The 19,125-nt window shown below is 33.2% G+C and overlaps 3 protein-coding genes across 11 annotated transcripts in view; 1 reads left to right on the plus strand and 2 right to left on the minus strand.

Moving 5' to 3' along the window:
- The window catches only part of LOC140984476 (UDP-glucosyltransferase 29-like), an 83,723-nt gene that overhangs the window by 42,031 nt on the left and 22,567 nt on the right, over nucleotides 1-19,125 (minus strand). The gene's annotated exons all lie outside the window — the stretch shown is intronic.
- On the plus strand, nucleotides 914-10,276 carry LOC140984477 (uncharacterized). Of its 9 annotated transcripts, none has more exons than XM_073451920.1 (13): nucleotides 916-1,227; nucleotides 1,829-1,891; nucleotides 2,032-2,143; nucleotides 2,588-2,674; nucleotides 3,241-3,329; nucleotides 4,151-4,208; nucleotides 4,299-4,412; nucleotides 4,682-4,801; nucleotides 5,077-5,185; nucleotides 6,090-6,160; nucleotides 7,502-7,707; nucleotides 8,626-8,809; nucleotides 9,954-10,276. In XM_073451920.1, exons 3-13 carry the CDS (start codon nucleotides 2,062-2,064, stop codon nucleotides 9,977-9,979), a joined length of 1,146 nt encoding a protein of 381 aa, XP_073308021.1. In that variant the 5' UTR covers nucleotides 916-1,227; nucleotides 1,829-1,891; nucleotides 2,032-2,061; the 3' UTR covers nucleotides 9,980-10,276. The 9 variants fall into 9 exon arrangements, 8 of the variants coding, with proteins under 8 accessions (XP_073308024.1, XP_073308021.1, XP_073308022.1 ...); XM_073451921.1 differs by having other exon boundaries at nucleotides 916-1,226; nucleotides 1,855-1,891; XR_012176623.1 differs by lacking the exon at nucleotides 1,829-1,891 and having other exon boundaries at nucleotides 914-1,227; nucleotides 7,502-7,609.
- On the minus strand, nucleotides 12,156-14,524 carry LOC140984598 (inactive beta-amylase 9-like). The gene is made up of 3 exons (XM_073452138.1): nucleotides 14,033-14,524; nucleotides 13,308-13,790; nucleotides 12,156-13,217 (listed from the first exon to the last, which is right to left on the minus strand). The coding sequence occupies exons 1-3, from the start codon at nucleotides 14,285-14,287 to the stop codon at nucleotides 12,336-12,338; spliced, it is 1,620 nt and encodes a 539-aa protein (XP_073308239.1). The 5' UTR covers nucleotides 14,288-14,524; the 3' UTR covers nucleotides 12,156-12,335.

Genomic DNA, 19,125 nt, shown 5'->3' on the forward strand with positions numbered 1-19,125 from the left:
CATAACATTTAAGTTTACACATTTCACATACATGCTTAACATATATCCAACCAAGATTCGAACGGTTAAATAGACTCTTCAAGCTAAAACTTAATCCATTAATCCTAGCCAATACTCGAAGATAAGAGAAGAAAAAATATAGCGAAAATTAGATATTTAACATCACATCTACGCATTTTAAAACTCGTGATATTTGAATTATTGAATTAGATTGTGAAATATCAACATTCCAAATATTCATACAATCATATTAAGATATACATATAAACAACAAACAATGGAAAATTGAGAGCAACATATGGAAATTGATTATAGCGTCTTAAAATTTTATATGGTTATACTCACGTGGAAGAGAAGAACGTGGACAGTCGGACTACCGAAGAGGAACAAGAGGGGAATGGGGAGAAAAAAAAGGAGCAACATGAATGAAAGAATATAAAGGTCGGGAACGTAGAGCCAATTTTGCCAACCCAAAGTCTGATAACTTTGCTTGAAATTCCTACACAAACATCAAATCATGATTTATACCATCAAATTAGACAGAAAAAGAAGTAAAACACCAAAAAAAAGGTATACAGCAATCACAAGTAAAAAATCAACATTTGTTCAAAAAACTTGATATTTACTTTTTTCTCATTCTTTCGAGTAACCCAGTTTTTAGAAAGTTTTCCAATTATTTTTCATATTTATATAAATTTAGAACAAAAAAATATATTTTGAAACATATAATTATGGGTTAAAAAATAAATAATTGTTATTTTGTTTTGTTAAAAAAGTTTTACATTAAAATGATTTACAGTAGATAAATAAAAGCTTTAAAAACGCTGTGGACTTGTTGTCTCCTTGATACAGACTGCACATAACTGCAGGGGAAAATATTGCGCCTGTTCTCTCCCTTCTTTTTTCCTTTTTTTTTCCTTTTTTTTTTCTCACTCTATCTGGCCTCTCCCTCTATAAATACGAGAGACATTATAATTAATTCATTTTCTTTTTTATTTTTTTCTCCAAGCAATGGGAGAGAATTAGCGATTCCCATTTTCTCTCAATTTCGGGTTCCGAGTAATCTACATTGCAGATTTTACTTCGTTCTTCATTTTTTTCATCCACGATGAGTTCATCTCGAGTTTTTGAGTAATTCAACCTATTTCCAACAATTTTTTCCCCTTAAAAATCATCCTCTTTGTTATTTTTCTAATTTTCTCGGAGATCAAATAGTTTGAATTCCAGGTACCGCGGCTCTTGATTTTATTTTGTCCTAATAATCCACTCGAATTTCAATTTTATGTATTTTAGTTATTTAATTTTATGTTACTGTATAACTTTTTTTTAAAAAAAATTATCATGATAATGCTGGAAGCATCTTATTGTAGACCTGTGTTACAGCTAAGGCGTTTAGCTGCAGAAGCTCTGAAGTTGTGGAGCTGGGTGTCATTAAATTATTATTGTTCTTTTTTCTTTTTCTTTTTTGAAAAAACACTGTTTAATGAAATTTCGGTAGTTGAACTGAAAGTCATTCTTGTATGAGATATTTCTTGTTTGAGTACCTACATCGGAATATATGTATTTAGTGCGCCGTGTATTGCTTCTCTATGGAGCAAGTTTGATGCCCACATTCTGCTATTTAATTCGCGCCGTGTATTGCTTCTCTATGGAGCAAGGTTGATGCCCACATTCTGCTATTTAATTCGATGCTTTTCAAGATCTGGTATCCTGTTCCGAATTTTTGTTGATTATAAATTTAGGTTAGAGAGAGAAGATATCCATGCATGAAGCAAAAACTGCTCATTTGAATGTTTATCTTCCTGAAAATATATCGTCCATGTTCTAGGTGTTCTATTGTTAATGTGGTGTCCTGGAATCTGTTGATGTTCCACGGTAACTAATACACAAGGTCTAAGTTTTGCTTCTCTTAAAGTAACATTTGATGGCGACTCATCATTGATTCAAATAACTGAACATGTAGTGTCGAAATGTGACGTGTTGCTTTTTCTTTGTTTCTTTTTGACTGACATTCAATACTCTTCCTAGCAGTTTGTAGGGTTATTCATTGCTTAAAATTTGATGGTATGCCCTCTCGGGAGTGGGAGAATGGCAGCCTTGGCGAGGCTTCATGCTGCTGGAAGTCTCTCGCAAAATGTAAAAGGTAACGAAACAAGCGAATTCATCTTTAAATATGCTTGTGTGTGAGAGCTGATTATAGTTATTTAGTGGCTGATGTATGGAGTAGAAGATCATATATTTACTTTGTTGATTCTTTATAAAAAAATGTGCTAGTTAATGTTTAATTTGTTGAACTGATATAATATAGAAATTGCCTAAAAGGTCTCTATTGGGGATGGTAAGTAGCTCGTGTTCAACCAAATTTTTGCTGGAACGGTATGCTATTCAGGAAAGTAGCGAAAGTTTATGAGTTTTGGTTATCATTCTTGATGTTTGTCTGCTGCATACCATTTTATAATGATTCTAATCTTCTTTGACCACTTGCTAGGAAAGTTCATTTAGCCTTTTGAAACTGGCCTTCCGAACTTTGTTGACTTATATTTATCTGTCTTCTATTTTTTTTCTCTCTCTCGCGCTCTATCGGCAGAGGAAGTATGCCAACGGAAATTAGCTGCACAATACATACAGAGAGAACTATGTGAGGCAGATGAAGCAAACTTAATTGATGAAGAAGGTACGAGCTCATGTTAAACTCTAATATATCATTGTGAACCTAAGAGTCATTGATCTAACAATAGCTCCTGAATCTTATGTCTAATTCGTGGAGATCAGTCTTTTGAGGTAGCGATAATCGCTGGCCGTGGTTTCTCATAAGATTTCAGCTTGCATATTTATTTTCTTCCTTTATTCATTAATAGTGATTAGTGACCCTGAAGTGATAAAAAAAAGGGAGTAGACGGTATCTTCGATGGGAATCCGTACTTTGTCTGGACCACCGTCTCCTTGCTCTCCTCTGATGGTTGACTTAGTGAAGTTGAAGTTTTACATAATTATATAAATCAAGGCAACGTGATTGGCAGAATATGCTGTTTTATTAAGCGGTATGCACCATTCCTTATGGTGCAACTATATGTTTGCTCGACAGTATTTTTTAGTTGTCAAAAAATGCTGTCATGACTTCTATTTGATTTGCAATACTGAAAGATATTTATTTAACTGAGATGAATCCTTTTGTCCCCTTCAATGCTCAGTTGTGCTGGAGGATCTCAGTTTTACCCTTCACTTTTATTCAATTTTCAGCTTCTGATTCCTCAACTTATTTCTGCTGGTATATTCCTGTAGATATGATCATATTTGGTTTGAGGCCAATGACAGATCCTTTAGATTTGGTAAGATTTGAAAACTTGCTCATCTAACCCTTTTCATCAAAGTTTTAGTGCTCTGAGGTGTTATGAAGATATCATTACTGTTTTTTATGCTCTATTGCTTTCAGTTTCAGGGCAAAAAGCAAAAGCATATCTTCAAGTTGGACTTTCATAGTTTGTAATTGTAGCCATTCTTTCGGTGTGTAATTCACTTTAACAGGGTTGAACAAAATTATCAAGTTACAGAGAGAATTAAAGGGTTGAACAAAATTATCAAGTTACAGAGAGAATTACAGTGTTTGATTCTCAAAATATACCGTAGAAAAGTAAAACGTAGAGAGCTAAGAGTGCAACAGGTTGCAAACTTGAAATTTTTTGAAGAAACCGGACAAATATATGAAGTTTAGATCATGGTTGTATAAAATGTTTTTTATGCCAAGTGCTTGGTTCCATGTGTTGGTTAAAATGGTCAGATAGGATTGTTTAACACTCTTAGTTATACAATATTTGGAATACATAATTCTCTTAAGTAATATTTTATTGTTAAAGAGTTTGGTGTTGAAAATTGGATTAGAATATGATTTTCCTTGAAACTCAAGTGCAAGGGAAATAAATTATTATGAAAATGTTAAGGCCTGTTAAATTTAAGAAACTGTTATAGAATCTTAAACTAGTGAGCAACATTATGAAATCAAATAAGGTGTATTATTTTTTACTGATCACATTTATGAACGTGTTTGCAATTATTTTACTTCTATTTAAGTTGTATGTCTAACTACAGATAGCATTCTTCCCCTCTAATTAGAGCTTAATGAGTAATAATCAAGTGTTTGATGTGTTTTGAGGTATGCTGCAATGCATGTAAGAAGCCGATCAAGGCCAGTCAGTACACCATACATGCAGGTTTTCCTTTAATACGTGGTTTCTACTCAAGTGCTTCCTCTCCAAATACTTTTATAGAATTTCTTAACATTTACTGTTCACTTTTTCCAGAGCTTTGTAAGTCTTTGATATCTAGGGCAGAAGTAGTTCCAGAACTCGACAGTTCTGCAGTAAACAAGAAGCCTCCACGGAAGGAGAGAAAAAAGTCGGTGATTGCTCATAACCGTATCCTTTTTTCCTCCTTTTCTTGTTTGGGAAGTTTTATTGTTTTGTTATATATCATTTCTTAGATTGTCCTACATAATCTACCTGTCATGACAGGGCAGTTTATGAGATGATTTGCATCTTATTTACGACTTGGAAAAAAGTTGAATTTATTTCACATACAGCTGCAGCGTATATTTCTTTGAAGTTGTGCTGGTATGAATTAGTTTGATTTCTAGTACCCTGTCAGCGTTTTTCAAGATAAATTTCAATTTCTTAAATTCTTATAGACCAAGCCACATCACAGAGAGAACGAAAAAAATTCTTTTCTGTAAACTCTGATAATATTGCTGGGACTGTATCATATTTGGATGAGCAGATTCAAATCACTCAGCTTGCTGAAGCTAAAGGTGTAGTTCTACTATGTCTCATTTTTCTGCATCTGTGTAGTGCAAATGATCACACACTCATTTGGACATACTTGCAGCAAAAAAAGATATGGACTTGTCCTTAGATTCTATATAAGTTTAGATATCTAGTGTAATTTCTCTTGAACTGATTGTTGTTACAATGATATTGTTCCAAATGTGATACTGTGTGAATGGTTAATGAGTCTGTCTTACTTTCCAGTTTTATGATTATTCTGTCTGTAATTTTGTTTTTTACTCGTAAAATTATATTGCAGGAAGCGTGCAAGTAGGCGGGTCCCATTGTATAAATGGTTCAAATGTTGGCCCTTACAATATGAATTACCCAGAAATTGTTGCTTTGCATTCTTCAAAGCCTTTGACAGGGTATTTTAAGCTCCAGATCTCATCTCCTCACAATTGTTCTGTTTTGACATGCTTTTATTCTTTTGCACCTCAATCATTATACCCCTACAGCTTACACATCCAATTATTTCTGAACTTGATTGTGGGAAGTGCTGTACCTTTTCTTTTCCCGAACATTTACTTATCTAGCATTACCAGAGCCACAACTGAGTGATGTAGTCATATGCTTTTCATATGGTGTCTAATCATGAAGGGTAAATAAACTTGTTAATTTAGTTACAAAAAGATGTGTAATTAAGTATTAAAATGCGATTTAGTTGCTAGTGCCACAACCTGAATCAGTTGTCCCAAGTTCCTTCAGTAAACCTTAATTCCATATGTTTTAGTTGCTCAAAATTATGAATCCTTATGGGGTGTCAAACATATTGGGTGCTTGATTAAACATAAAAATCAAGCTCTGAAGGTAGTGACTCTTGCTGAAAGATGAATCAAGAACACAGCTTAAACACATTTTCACTGTAATGATTTATGAACTTCTAGTTTTGCTTGAGCTTGGGGGTTAAGTTACTTGAACTCCATATTGTTCAGCTGAATGAAAACTCAGCGGAAGTCGGCCTGTTAAGAAATCAAACCTGGTGGAGACTGAGTTTGAAGCTCACTAAATCTTCACAAAATATTGACTCTCTGCTGCATAGTATTTTTTTGTTATGATTGCCTATGTAAACATCTTAATCGTTAATCTGGCCTGTTTATGTCTTATTTTCTGTTATTGATATTTGATAAGTAACACCACACCTCTCGATGATTGTTGACTCGACATTGATTTTGTTCCCTAGTTGGATTCTAAGAGTAAAAAACCATCTATCGAGTCAAGTAATTCCACTGACTTGAAGAATTTGGGATGTAACCTATTCTTCTCCTGTAGGGAAGCAGCTGAGGCTTCATCAAATCCTGGCACTAAGAAATTTTGCATGACAACTGCAGGGGAACTTCCATGTAAGTCGCCTCCTCTTTGTTAATATTGTTACCTTTTCTTGAAAGTTTTAATTTTGCAGGCTGGTTGTACCTCATTAACTTTTCTATCTGTTTGCTCAAGTGTTTGTTCATTTATAAATATTTCCAATCGTGTGCAGCATGAATATTTGGGGTAGACTCTGGGAATAAGTTTTCTGCTATAGTGAGTCAGTGACATCAATATACCAGTCAGATCATATGTATAAACCCACCAGATTTTGTTAAATCCAAAAATAACTCAGTACCCGTTAATGCTATGCATTGTAAATTATTGTTTGAATGCCAACACCATGCTGTTAAATATTGCAGTAATGATTTAAACTTCCCAACATTTTTATCTTTGCGTTTCTTTTTTATACTTTATTGTGCTCAAATCAAAGTGGTTCTGATCCCATTACCATCCTTCATATGTTTCCTGCCCAATTAGTCGCATGTTTTATTTGTCTCTCCATACATGGCTCTCATAGTCAGTAGTTGAACAGAATCAAGTAAGAACTCAACAATCCTTGTGATGCACGTGTAAATCCATTATTATGCTTGTAAATTTGATTTCTTTTTGACCTATTGTCACATTATTTTGACCTTTGAATAAATGGAGAAAAATTAACGGTGGATAGCTTAGATACAAAGGTCTTTATGCTATCATGGCAATGACCCCTCTGAAACATAAGATCTTTTGTTAATTTTGTCGTAAATGCGAAAATGACATTGGACAAACCAACTAGCTTAATGGTGTAGTTTCTGGTTTCCTCTGGGATCAGACCACATCGAGAATCACCAAAAATGTCCATCTGTAATACCAAAAAGAATAACGAAAAAACGAATATAAAAAGATAGGAGAAGACAGAAATCAGAAAATTCCTCTACTTCTTATCAATGCCTGCACGGTGATGAAAAGTCGAAATTATTTTGTTAGATTTTCCACATCAATATGAGTTCAGAGTCCTTGTATTTCTATGAATATACTAGATGGAGCAGGTAACATTCACCTCCTGTATGCTCCACGTCAAAGCTAGATAAGTATTTAAAAGGTACCACTCTTTTATGTTGATTCATGACTAATTGTTCTTAACTTATCTTTTTCTAAAACTTGTGCTTAGGTCATGAGATCTAAATCAGTCAGTAGGAGGAGAGCAAACACACATAAATGTGCCACAGGGAGCAAGTTATAACTGTATTTTAGACACCAAAGTGAAAATGGTCTATCTGATTTTGGATATGGTTATCTGTAATTGGTTTGCAGTTCAAATTGCTTAACTAATTAGGCTGTCTATAGTTGTTAGATATTGCCCTGATGATAATGACTGTATGTGACATTCTCAGATGTTCCTGCTCCCCTAGCTACCAAAGTATACTATTCCCAGAGAAGCCACTATCTTCGAAGAGCCATTCGTCTCATGTACTATGAAGGATCAAACAAGGAGAGTGGCGGTGAGTATCCAAGTATTGAAGTATTGCCAGTAAATGCATTTCAAACACAAACATCATTCCTAAGCAACAATTACCTTGAACCAGCTGTGAACCAGCAGGTTACGGTCTGCCCACTGATTTATATCTTGTTACATTACCGGTTACCCTAATTTTACTTGAGAATATGAGTTCTATGTGATGTTCATAGCTGCATTTATAATTTGTCTATTGGTGGAGCCAAAAGTAAACTGTGGAAGTTGTTTTGAGAATCTTATTTGACCAAAAAAGAATCTTATATGAGTTGGATGGCCACTTTAAGATGAATAGGGACCTCATAGGAACCTATAATAATAATAACAGGAAATTGTTGGTCATCGCACTACAATTTCATAATTTGGAACCTTTGTGTTTTTATTGAGATGCCCGACAGTGTATACCCGATCCTTAAATTTCTTTCAATCATCACATAAAGATGTAAATAAGTTTGGATGGTAGAGTTTTTGGTTTCACAAGTAATTGAAGTCCTACGATTGGATTGAAGTTGAATTGAAGTTTAAATCCTTAATGGTCATGAAAAAGAAATTAATCTTTACCATAAGTGAAGAAATTCTAAGGGAGTTTCATAAAATATCCCACTTGGAGACTGGAGTTGTCAGTAGCAAGTGTTTTTCTTCTTGGTAGAACATCCTAACCACTTTCTTGATTAGATCTGTGATTCTAGATGTGTATTCTCCAACTGTTAACAATCCCTGAAATCGGTTTATCCTCCTTGTGACACATAGATTTATGCCTATATATCAATGCCTGTGATTTACATTTTTCTCATCCATTTATATCCATTATCATTTCAATGTCTTAGACTTTATCTTTACAAACATTGACTTAAAAAAATACTTTGGGTCTTAAATTTATTCTCAGCATCACCTGCCACACTGTTAGTGCCTCAGATCACAAGCATGTGATTCACTACTTGCATATGTACATATTAATCCTTAACACCATGTCACAATAACTAAACTTGTTTCTTGTTGGAACAGAGAGAGAACCATATTTTTCATCTGGCACAAGAACCTGATCAAATTGCTTCGACAAGTCCAGAAATGCACTTGGGCAAATCAGAAGGATTTGTTCCGTTGATGAACATATCATCTCAACTTCCTGTGAATAATACCCTAGGACCTCATTACAAGCCAAAGTCTTATTCTTTTGCAGGCAAATCCGGTAAGTTTGTTAGTTTTAGGTGTTATGCTCTTTCTTTAAGAAGGTTAGTTTTGGAACCTCTCATGTCTAGATTGGTATGCAGGAATAGGTTGAGAATGAAATAACATTATTGGCTTGTTTTGAAAAGATTGACATGTTTTACACATGGGATTCCCCTATTTCCATGTTCCTATACTCTTGCCTTATTGACAAATTTGCCCTTAATTATATTCATTTTTAATTATATAATTGATGATAGTAGCAAGAACAAAGGTAAAATAAATAATAATAGTAGTACTAATAATAATAATAATAAAATAAAAATAATCATAATGATATTAATAGTAGTAATAATAATGATAATGATGATAATAGTACTTTAATAATAATTATATTATAGACTTCATATGTTATTGTTATTTATATTTTTTTACCAAAGGGTGATTTGGTCAGTAAAAAGAACTCCATTCAATCCATACAAATTATTCATAAGATTGAAACTAAGTGAGGAATAAGTACTGCATCCTCTTTCATTTTTTATGATATCAAGCATGGAAAATGTAATGTTTCTGCTATCTATTTGCTGTGCTCATTCAATTCCAAAATCCATTCCATTTTTACCCTATTATGCTCTTGTATACCAATCTAGGCCTTAGATAATTGGGATGGTATTTAGTTCTGATTCTGGTGTAAGCAGGTATTTCAGTTTTTTTTGCATTGTGGACTGATTTATAGAGACAATAATGTAGTCATATCATTCCCCGTTACCTCCATTGTTGTTTATAATCAACTTTTCATGGATACTGGAATATACCCTTACTAGAACCTTGCGTTTTTTTTTACTCAATTTCTTTTTTTGTTCAGTGGTTCTTATATTTTTGGGATTAGTGATGATTTTCCATTAATATTTTGAGCTTTATTTACACAGAATTACATTATTAAGGAGGCAATACCAGTGTGGATACTATATTTTGTTACTCATTTCACATGATCAGCGTCGTTTCTTAAACTATAAATATAATAGCCCTAACTTTGTATTGTCGTATTGTGCATTTCGTATCAACAATGCTGAAACTTTCTTTCCATCGTGTGACATTGAAAATTGCAATTTGTGTGACCTGCATGTTGAACTTATGTTTGCACATTTAATTCATTGTGTTTGCAGGAAACCCTCTAGGTACCGTTCAGTAATGTGAAGGAATCATCGAAGTTGTACATGAGTTATGAAGGAGATTTTTTGCTTGGTAAAGTCGATACTCATTTTTGCTCTAATTTATGGGTTAGTCTATTACTCAGCTTTGAAAAGAAAAACAAATGGCTTACGATGGTTACTTCTTTGTGGATCATATATTTGACTGGGATGACACCCAACCTTAAGTTAGTTTTAAATTTGTGCAGTGTCCAGAATTTCTTACGCATTTTTACTACGCATTAAATAGTATACTGTTAATGAAAACAGAAAATTGGTCCAACTAAAATTTAGAAAAATAGAAACAGAATGACTGGGTGTTAATAATTGTGGGTCAGTAAGTTTACTCTATTTGCATCTAGCATCCTGCACATTTTACATGCAACAAATCATTTTCACAGAAAGAAACTGTCTACTTATAATTCATCGAGTTGGTTCGTAGGATGAGACAATGAAAGATGTATAATTAAGGGATGATATATCGATATATGTAGATAACAGAATTATATATGACTTTAATTATTTGTAAAACTTGAGACAAACATTAGATGAATAAGAGTGTGTATCATTTAATGTCTTATCTTTAACACCAAATGGTGCCTTAAATTAGTTCTGGAAACACAAATTACAAATATAGAGGTGATAAATAGATACGCATACTTGATTTAATGGCTAGGCATGACCTACTTGTGTCCAGCTACTAGGACTACTTCGTTATTTCATTATGTGAAAGTTGTAGGTTTGGCGGGAGCTACGCTTGATTTTATCCAAAGAAAATTCAAGTTGTTTCAATAGGCATGTATAAACTGTGGTTGTAGCCAGTGAGTAAATAAATCCTGATATTGAAAGAGTTGCAACTTTTTCCAAGCTTGTCCACCGTATTCTTCATCATGCAGTTAAAAATGTTTCGATTGTTATTTCCTCTCGTGTTGCTACTTGTATGCCGGTCAATTTTCTATATAAGTAGAGTATTTGCTACGTATAGCTTTATTTATAAGAGATGCGAGTTTTTATACAATTTGAGACATCTAAATTTTTGGGGGAGATTAACTTATGCTGGCTGCATTTGAATTGATAGGTTTGAAGCTAAGAAATTTAAATCCATAATAACAAATATATTTGTTTGTTGTGGTAAATCTGGCAATAATTCAGGGCTTCAACTAATTATTTTTTGAGTCATTGTGGTCGATTTCAAATCTATATTAGTAAAGAGTCTGTTCATATCATTCGTTCAAATATTTTCTCAAGTCCAGATCCTCCGATCCAAACGCAATGTTAGTTGTTAGGGTACTTTGTTATTTTCCTTTCTTAGGCAGTCAGTTTATCTTTTATTCGTCCTGCTTTGCACCACAACTCCCGACCAATTTGACGTTCAACAAGTGAATGATGGCTTTTCGTTAGGTCACAGATAATAATGATTCATACAGATTTTAGATTTGGTTACGCTTTAAAAGTCCATTGTGCGCTTTGGCCTGCGTGTTTTAGTATACGTCATCTATAATATTTAAGCTGTATAGGCTTTGCTGTTTCTTCTAAACTCAAGATATAATCATTAGGGGTGATGAGGTTTTGCGGTTTTTTTTTTAAAAAAAAATCAAACCGAATTATCATTTGTAGTCAGTTAAGTTAGTATTTTTAAAAAATAATCACAGTTTTACATGTAGAATTACGGTTTTGAACGGTTTCACGTAGTTGCGATCGATTTGTGTTTTTTTAATGAAAAATATTATAATATATATACAAATTGATTCGGAAACAATCATATTATAATTTCTTTCAAATATAAAATATAACTCAAATTATAGAAACTAAACACTTCTTCCTGTAGCTAAATGAGAAGCAATGGCCTCTCCACTTCACAGTTTCCTGCTTTTAGAAATATTTTAACTTCATTTGCTCGGTTGTGATACGGGGAATCATCTTCGGAATTGTATAAACTTATCAAGATTCTTTCACTGTACATTCTATTGAACGTGAATAAACGAAGCTATTCATCTTAAATAAAATTTCCATTGCTTTGTTCGATGTATCTATTATATTATGTCCCAAATCTATTGTTAAATATGTGTATATAGAACTTCTTTATAAGCAGATGCAAGGTATATAAATTGAATGAACTTCAACAAGCTTGGATTAATAATTTTCAATAACTATTTTACCGATACTTATATTTTTCTAAAAAAAAAAATTATATCAATTTTGAAATTTTGTTACAAACGGAACCTCACCTTTCCTCATACGCTATATTAATATATTGCAAAAATGGAGATGACTTTGATGTTACAACAATAGCTCTATTAAGGCAGAGCCTCTTGGGTTAACCCGGCCAGATATACGTGCATGGAGAAGAATTTTACACTAAGCGGCTTGCATTTGGCGATCTGTTTCCTGGATAGACTCGTTTGTTTCCACCACTTCCACCGGGAAATCATCAGAACTTTCCACTGGTTGATATAGACCTCGGATGAATCGAGTAAATGCAGGAAAATGTTCGGGAGAAAAGAAATATGCTCCCATTCTTTGATACGTGAACAAGTCCATTGTTACAGGCTCGTCCAACAAGTGATTCTTGATCAGTTCGAAACGCCTGGAATCACCCGAAACCAGTAAGTTTTGTCCAGACACCTCCACTCTATGGTCTCTGCAGGAAGCTATTATTTGCTCCAGCAATGATTCTGGGCTCGAGCGAGATTCAACTGGCTGGTGCTCATCTGATAGGTCCATTCCGGGGAGTATAATCTTGCACGAGTTCCTCGCAAAAATTTCAGCTATAGATTCATATCCATCTCTATTGACGGTGTTATAGAACCCTGCTGTTAACTCGGAAGGGTGGGAACGTGATTTAAACCACGAGTGTGTCAGAGGAACTTTACCAGATATAGTAACTGGTACGTCTTTGAAAGTTGATACCGCAAGTGACAAGATTCGATCTCCGTGGGATACCAGAAGGGTTGAATACCAAGAAAGGAAAAAATCGCCATATGGGCTCTCCCAAGATCCACCATTTTCATTGAAAAAGCCACTGGAGATTGAAGTATCATTGTAGCCGGGAGCATCATGGGGACCACCAAGTCCCCATAGAGGATTTCCCAGTTCTTCGGCACACTGCCTAAGATTTCTAAGCATATATTTGTCGTAACATTGAAATTCTCCGAACCCATGATGACTATTGTTATTAAGTGGTTTGTGGTGTGATGGATATCCAAGCTCGCCGTCTGGTCCAAGACCAATAGATATACCCTGTACCATACAAAAGAATCCAACCAAAATCATTAATCTCTTTTGAAATATTCTAACTATTGTACTCTACCGATCCAAATGACCTCTTACCGTGATTGTGGAACCCAGGAAATGTGAGAATTCTGACTTGAAGGTACCACAAAAATCTCGGTACACTTCAAGTGGCGTCTTTCCATCTAAAACCGGAAGATCGTCCACTGATAATGACAGACAGTTTTTGTATTGCTGTCCTGACCTGTCGGTGAAGTATATGTTCGGGTCAGATTCACCTGTTCGAGAAACCCATTCTGGAAGTGGGATTTTGTGTTCTTCTGATGAATGGAAACAGAGAGATACATGAAGCTTAAGATCCAATTTCTGAACCATTTCTACAATAGCATGATAGCTTGTCCAGTTGTACTTTCCCATGGTTTCCCTTTCCACTATTCCCCACCACACCGGAAGCTCTACACCATCTACTCCCAATAATTTCAAAGCCTTTAATCCAATCGCTATTGCCCGTGCATGGTTTATTGCATTACAGTTAGATACGGTATCAAGCGGCAAACCGACATACACTTTCACACCATCAATCTGCAAGTGATCCACATCAGATTATGTCATTCAACTTTTCAAGAATTTAATATTATAACAACCATTTAGGATATAACCATGCCTACTTTTATTAACTTGAAAACAAATGGATATGAATCAATTATCAAACTACAAATAGATTTAAAAAAAAAATCAGAATTAAAAATAAACCGTATGAGTAACAACGAAAAGTTAAAAACAAATCAATAATTGATTCGCATTTTATCTCCAAGGAAGCTTACAGGCTTGGCTCTTGCAATTTTTGAAGGTTTCTCAGAGAAGACCGCAGCTCCATTTTGTGAAGAGGCGGAGGCTCTGAGGCTGAAACCGACGGCAGATTTAGAAGGCCGACCGAGGCTCTGACTTTTACAAAGATCCCATCCCTTTAAATTCTTATTATTATTCTTCAAATTCAAAATCTTGCCACAGCTACAGAACCCAAGATTATCATATCTTCCAATATTCACCTGTGACCCTCCAATCACCGAAATCTCCATGATTATTCAATGACTCTGGGTTCAGAAAGTTTTTTAAAAAAATCGAATCTTTAATATTATTTATGCTTAAAAATGGATGGAATTGGAGAAAAAGAGAACTGAACTAACTCGAGAAAATCTAGGGGATGATTTGTGTAAATTTATAGAGATATTGGCGATTAAATGAATATTTGAATAGATTCAAAGGAAGACAAATTGGAAATCTTAAGGAGAAAAGGAGGAAAACAGTGGTGGGACACGTTTCGGATAATCGGATGAAGAAACTGCTGTGCACTTAGGCCAAATTATATTCCTCTTTTACACCACCACCATACGTTGAATTGACTCAAATTCCCACTCTTAACAATCAATCATAAAAATTAATGACAATTTCATTAACTCGATTTGAAACTCGAAATTATCGTCTGAAGATGAATATTTATCAAATACATATAATAAATAAATGTTATCATTTTAAATGATAAATCTTTTATGATATGATCGATCTGTTTTGGATAATAGTATGTAAAGATATCTGACGTGTAAAGTTCTAGAAAATAAATATGGAGATATTTGACAATTATACGGCCAACCAATTAACGGCCGCCACCATTATTTTGTTTAATTTGATTTTCTAAAATAATGGTCGGAATATTTTATGCATTCGGAGGATGATGAGTAGGCGCTGACTCATTTTCGTCCAAGATGTACCTATCAAGTGCAAGTGGCATGATGAAATTTGTTAAACCAAATTATTAGATAAATATGTTGAATTAAGGGGATGTTAGTGAAAAATCTTTAATCAAAATATTTATTTGAGTTCATTCTTTATCTATAAAATTGTGGTACTATGTCATAAAAAATGTGGTACACTTCGTGTGAAAATGTGGTACACTTTATATAGAAATGTGGTACTAAAAAAGTACCTAAAGACTGAACAAAAAAAATCAACGACTAGAGACTGAAGGCGAATTTGCAGTTGCCCATTTTCGTCCCTTCTTGTTTTCAAATTGGCCCATGTTTTCAAATTATTTGATACGTCGAATTCAAATAATTTAATATTTAGTCATCATTTAATTTTATTTAAATTTCGTTAGACCAAATGTCAAGGATTAGACGTGACATGTGGCCTTTACAAGCGCCATAAATTACGGATCATTTATTTGGATTAACCATTAAAAAATATGTAAATATAAGTATAATTGACGATCTCGAAGATAGTATAGACAGAGATCATCGGTCAAACAAATTTTTATCTCACGGAAAAATTCGAAAAAAAAGTCTCAATCTACTTATATATTTATAAAACATATGTATATATACTATATCAGTAAGTGTGAGACTTTTTAAAGTAACTACTTTATACGATACTAAAATATGTAATTTGATGATTATCTTTTTTATTTTACTAAAAACCTCTTCAAATCACTCCATATTTTACATAAAAAAAATCTAAACAAAACTTTTTGTTTTTAAATCGAACAACTCTTCTAAATTGAAAATAATTTCATGTTAATTGTTTAGTATTATTTGATCAAATTAAAATAATATGAACACATACAACACATATACATAATTTATTAGTATATAGCAAATCATCAACCAAAACGAGCTACAAAATTCAAGCACCACCACATATATACGTCTTTCGTACTGCCAGGTTATACGGCACATCAATAGAAAAATATTGAGCAGTTTTTGAAATTGAGATGCAAAAAAAAAAAAAAAAACAATATTAAATTTAAATATCAAAGTATTTTTCAAGCATAGTTTTTATAAACAATTAAGAGATTTTTTTTTTATATTTTTGAATAAAAAATAATAGTTAAACGAGAATTAAAATATTTTTATAAAATAATCTTTCAAACACTTTTTAATTCTAAAAATATTTTAATAGAATTATTGATCGAATACATATTTATTCTTAAAACAAATATTTTATTAATTTTTTGTAAAATAACATTTATACAAAAGTTTTATAAATATTTATCCATATGTAGTTGAGTGGTAAAAGAATGTTTTCAAATTTGAAAAAACCTCATCGTCCTATAAAAAATTGGACAAAAACTTATGTGAGACAGTCTTACGGATCGTATTTTGTGAGACGGATCTCTTATTTGGGTCATCCATTAAATAATATTACTTTTTATGCTAAAAGTATTATTTTTTATTGTGAATATCGGTATGGTTGACCTGTCTCACATATAAATATTCGTGAGACCGTCTCACAAGAGACCTACTCAAAAAATTGAGTATAATTGAGCTGTGTCTTTTGTGAAATTGGTTGACTAATTCGATTCATACTTTTAGTAAAAAAATAATATTTATTATATGAAAAAAAATATTTTTGACATGAAAAACAATTTTTTTTCATGAGATAAATCGAAAATCATCTCAAAAAAATTAGTTATCAGAAATTTAACATTAATTAATAATATAAATCTATATAATATTTACTTTTGCTGCTAAATATTTCCATAAACATAATCGATGGATTAATGCATCACTATCGGTACATTAAAATATATGAAATTCACAGTATTATATATATATTGATTTTTAAAAATAATAATTTCAAATTTATTTAAGTTGTGATTGGATAAGAGTATAAATTTGAATAGTGAATTTAAAATAAAATTCATATTATATTTCAAATTCATCATAATAATCATTATATCTCTATATATAAGAAGAATTTAAAATTCACCAAACTTAAATTACCTGACCTCGGAGTCGTTAACTTACTAATAAAATTGATTTTTTTTTCCGGATATTCAATAGTCTAGTGTTCAATAATATAATTTCATATATTTTAGTTATGAAATATAAAATTCGAGAAAAATAATAATTTTAAGACAATCAAAATGCATTATTTTATTTTATTTTATATACTCAATTGGCCGACCTTGACCCCTGTTATTTTGAGGTCATATCTAGTATTCAGAGTTTACCTCGATTTGGTACCGTTCTCGCGGCCCGCACCGAAACAGTGCTTTACTCCTAGATGTCCAGTCAACTGCTACGATTTCGGGGAGAACCAGCTAGCTCTGGGTTCGAATGGCATTTCACCCCTAACCACAACTCATCCGCTGAATTTTTAATTTCATAAATTAATTTATTATTTAAATTTACAAGATAATACTATTTTTGTCACCAAAACAAAAGACCAACTTGATGAGCAACATAACAAAACATTCAAAACCGAGGTGGTTCACCGGGGTACCCAATAGGGCCGGGTTGTGGCATTAAGCCTGATGGGCCAAAGTGAGACAAATGACTACCCGTAAATCCTACTGGAGAAGGCCCAATAGGTGGCCGTGGCGGTGCAGGCTGTTGGTTTGGTATTCCAAATGGAGGCCTAGGTGGACCATACCTCCGGCCCGTGAGGCAGTCTTCGACAAGCCAGCAACAACAGAACACATAGAAGCTGCAGCACTCAAAATTATATTTTTAAAACATTTACAAACACTGAAAAAAGTGAAATCGAAGGAAAAATCACTTAATTTTAGAGGTATATCAAGAAAGTGATTTTCTTTGCTTTGCTTGGGGTTTTGAGGCCTTTTAAATAAATTGTTTTCAAAGCAAACAATAATGAATACGACACATGTTTATTGAATATTCAAACATTTTTAATAGTAATTGCGAAAGATTTCAAATACACGTACATGAGATGTTGTAAGCATTTTCTAAATCAAATGCTTCCCAAACAAATCAAATAAATATATGGATCCAAATACAATCTGAATAATAATTCTTAAAGAGAAAAATGTAGTTTTTATTGACAGAAGAGAGGAGGAGTTCTTACCAAGAAGAGAGAGCAGAGCATAGATTATAGAGAAAGCCGTGGACTAGACCAGAACCTGGACGATGACCGGGCCAAACAGGGTCCGGCCCATACCCACCAGGCCCACTCTGTGCTCTCATGGCTGCCTCCGGAGAAAGAGAGAAGGAGAAATGAAGAAGTGCTAATGGGAAGACGAGCGACCGAAGCGGTGGGGTTTGGAAACATTTCATGCAAAATATGTACACGCGTGCACTTCTTACGAATTAAGAAAATTATTGAAAAAATAAAGTTTACAAATAATTTTTTTTTAATTTTAACTCTATTTGTTTCATTAAAAACATGGTTATACATTTTCCAATAATTATTTAATAAGAACGAGATAAAATACTATTAAATATTAAAGTTGGACTATTCTATCAGGCAAAAGACAAATTATAAATCAAAATGGTTTGTATAAAGATTTGTATCTATGAAAGTCTTTGAAATCTACGTAGGAGTGGTTAATATATGAATTTTTATAAACAAATTCATATACCTTTATTTATCACATTTATTTGTTTTTGTGTTTTTAGATGCATTGTTGTTTATGTGTTCTATGTGTTAGAGTAGATGTCCTGCAAATCAACTGTTGGCTAGGGATTTTATTGACTCAGTTGTAATTAACAATCTTTATTTTTATATAATTCATTATTTCATGGTTTGTTATTTCTTTATCTGTATACCCATGTTATCAAACATAGATAAAGACCTTGATTATATTTTAATACAAATGAATCGTAATTCGATGTTGAAACTCATTTGTAAACACTGCATATTCTAAATTCGTTCCTAGTCGATTCAGCCGCCTAAAACAGGGATAAAGGTCGCTTGAACTCGAGACTAGCATCTGTGATGTTGTGTACTGCGTTTCTTGGTAAGGGCATAGAGATGTCCAAACATGCAGATGGGTAGTCATATGATGATTATACCGAACAACCCTCCCTCGGACTTTCCAAGTAGTTATCATTCATCGAGAGGATAAGTCCGTGGTTATGATTGTACACCATTAGTCCTTACGACCCGGGACAACACTGAG

The sequence above is a fragment of the Primulina huaijiensis genome, chromosome 9 (assembly GCF_012295235.1).
Source record: "Primulina huaijiensis isolate GDHJ02 chromosome 9, ASM1229523v2, whole genome shotgun sequence".
Lineage (NCBI taxonomy): Eukaryota > Viridiplantae > Streptophyta > Magnoliopsida > Lamiales > Gesneriaceae > Primulina > Primulina huaijiensis.

What these genes read in the sequence shown, in the direction of transcription:
- LOC140984598 (XM_073452138.1), bottom strand. Translation starts at nt 14,287, where the DNA reads ATGGAGATTTCGGTGATTGGAGGGTCACAGGTGAATATTGGAAGATAT. An exon ending in AAATTGCAAGAGCCAAGCCT is followed by an intron (nt 13,791 to 14,032) that starts GTAAGCTTCCTT and finishes GATCACTTGCAG; the next exon opens with ATTGATGGTGTGAAAGTGTA. An exon ending in TCCTGGGTTCCACAATCACG is followed by an intron (nt 13,218 to 13,307) that starts GTAAGAGGTCAT and finishes TGTATGGTACAG; the next exon opens with GGTATATCTATTGGTCTTGG.
- LOC140984477 (XM_073451920.1), top strand. Translation starts at nt 2,062, where the DNA reads ATGGTATGCCCTCTCGGGAGTGGGAGAATGGCAGCCTTGGCGAGGCTT. An exon ending in TGACAGATCCTTTAGATTTG is followed by an intron (nt 3,330 to 4,150) that starts GTAAGATTTGAA and finishes ATGTGTTTTGAG; the next exon opens with GTATGCTGCAATGCATGTAA. An exon ending in GTCGGTGATTGCTCATAACC is followed by an intron (nt 4,413 to 4,681) that starts GTATCCTTTTTT and finishes AAATTCTTATAG; the next exon opens with ACCAAGCCACATCACAGAGA.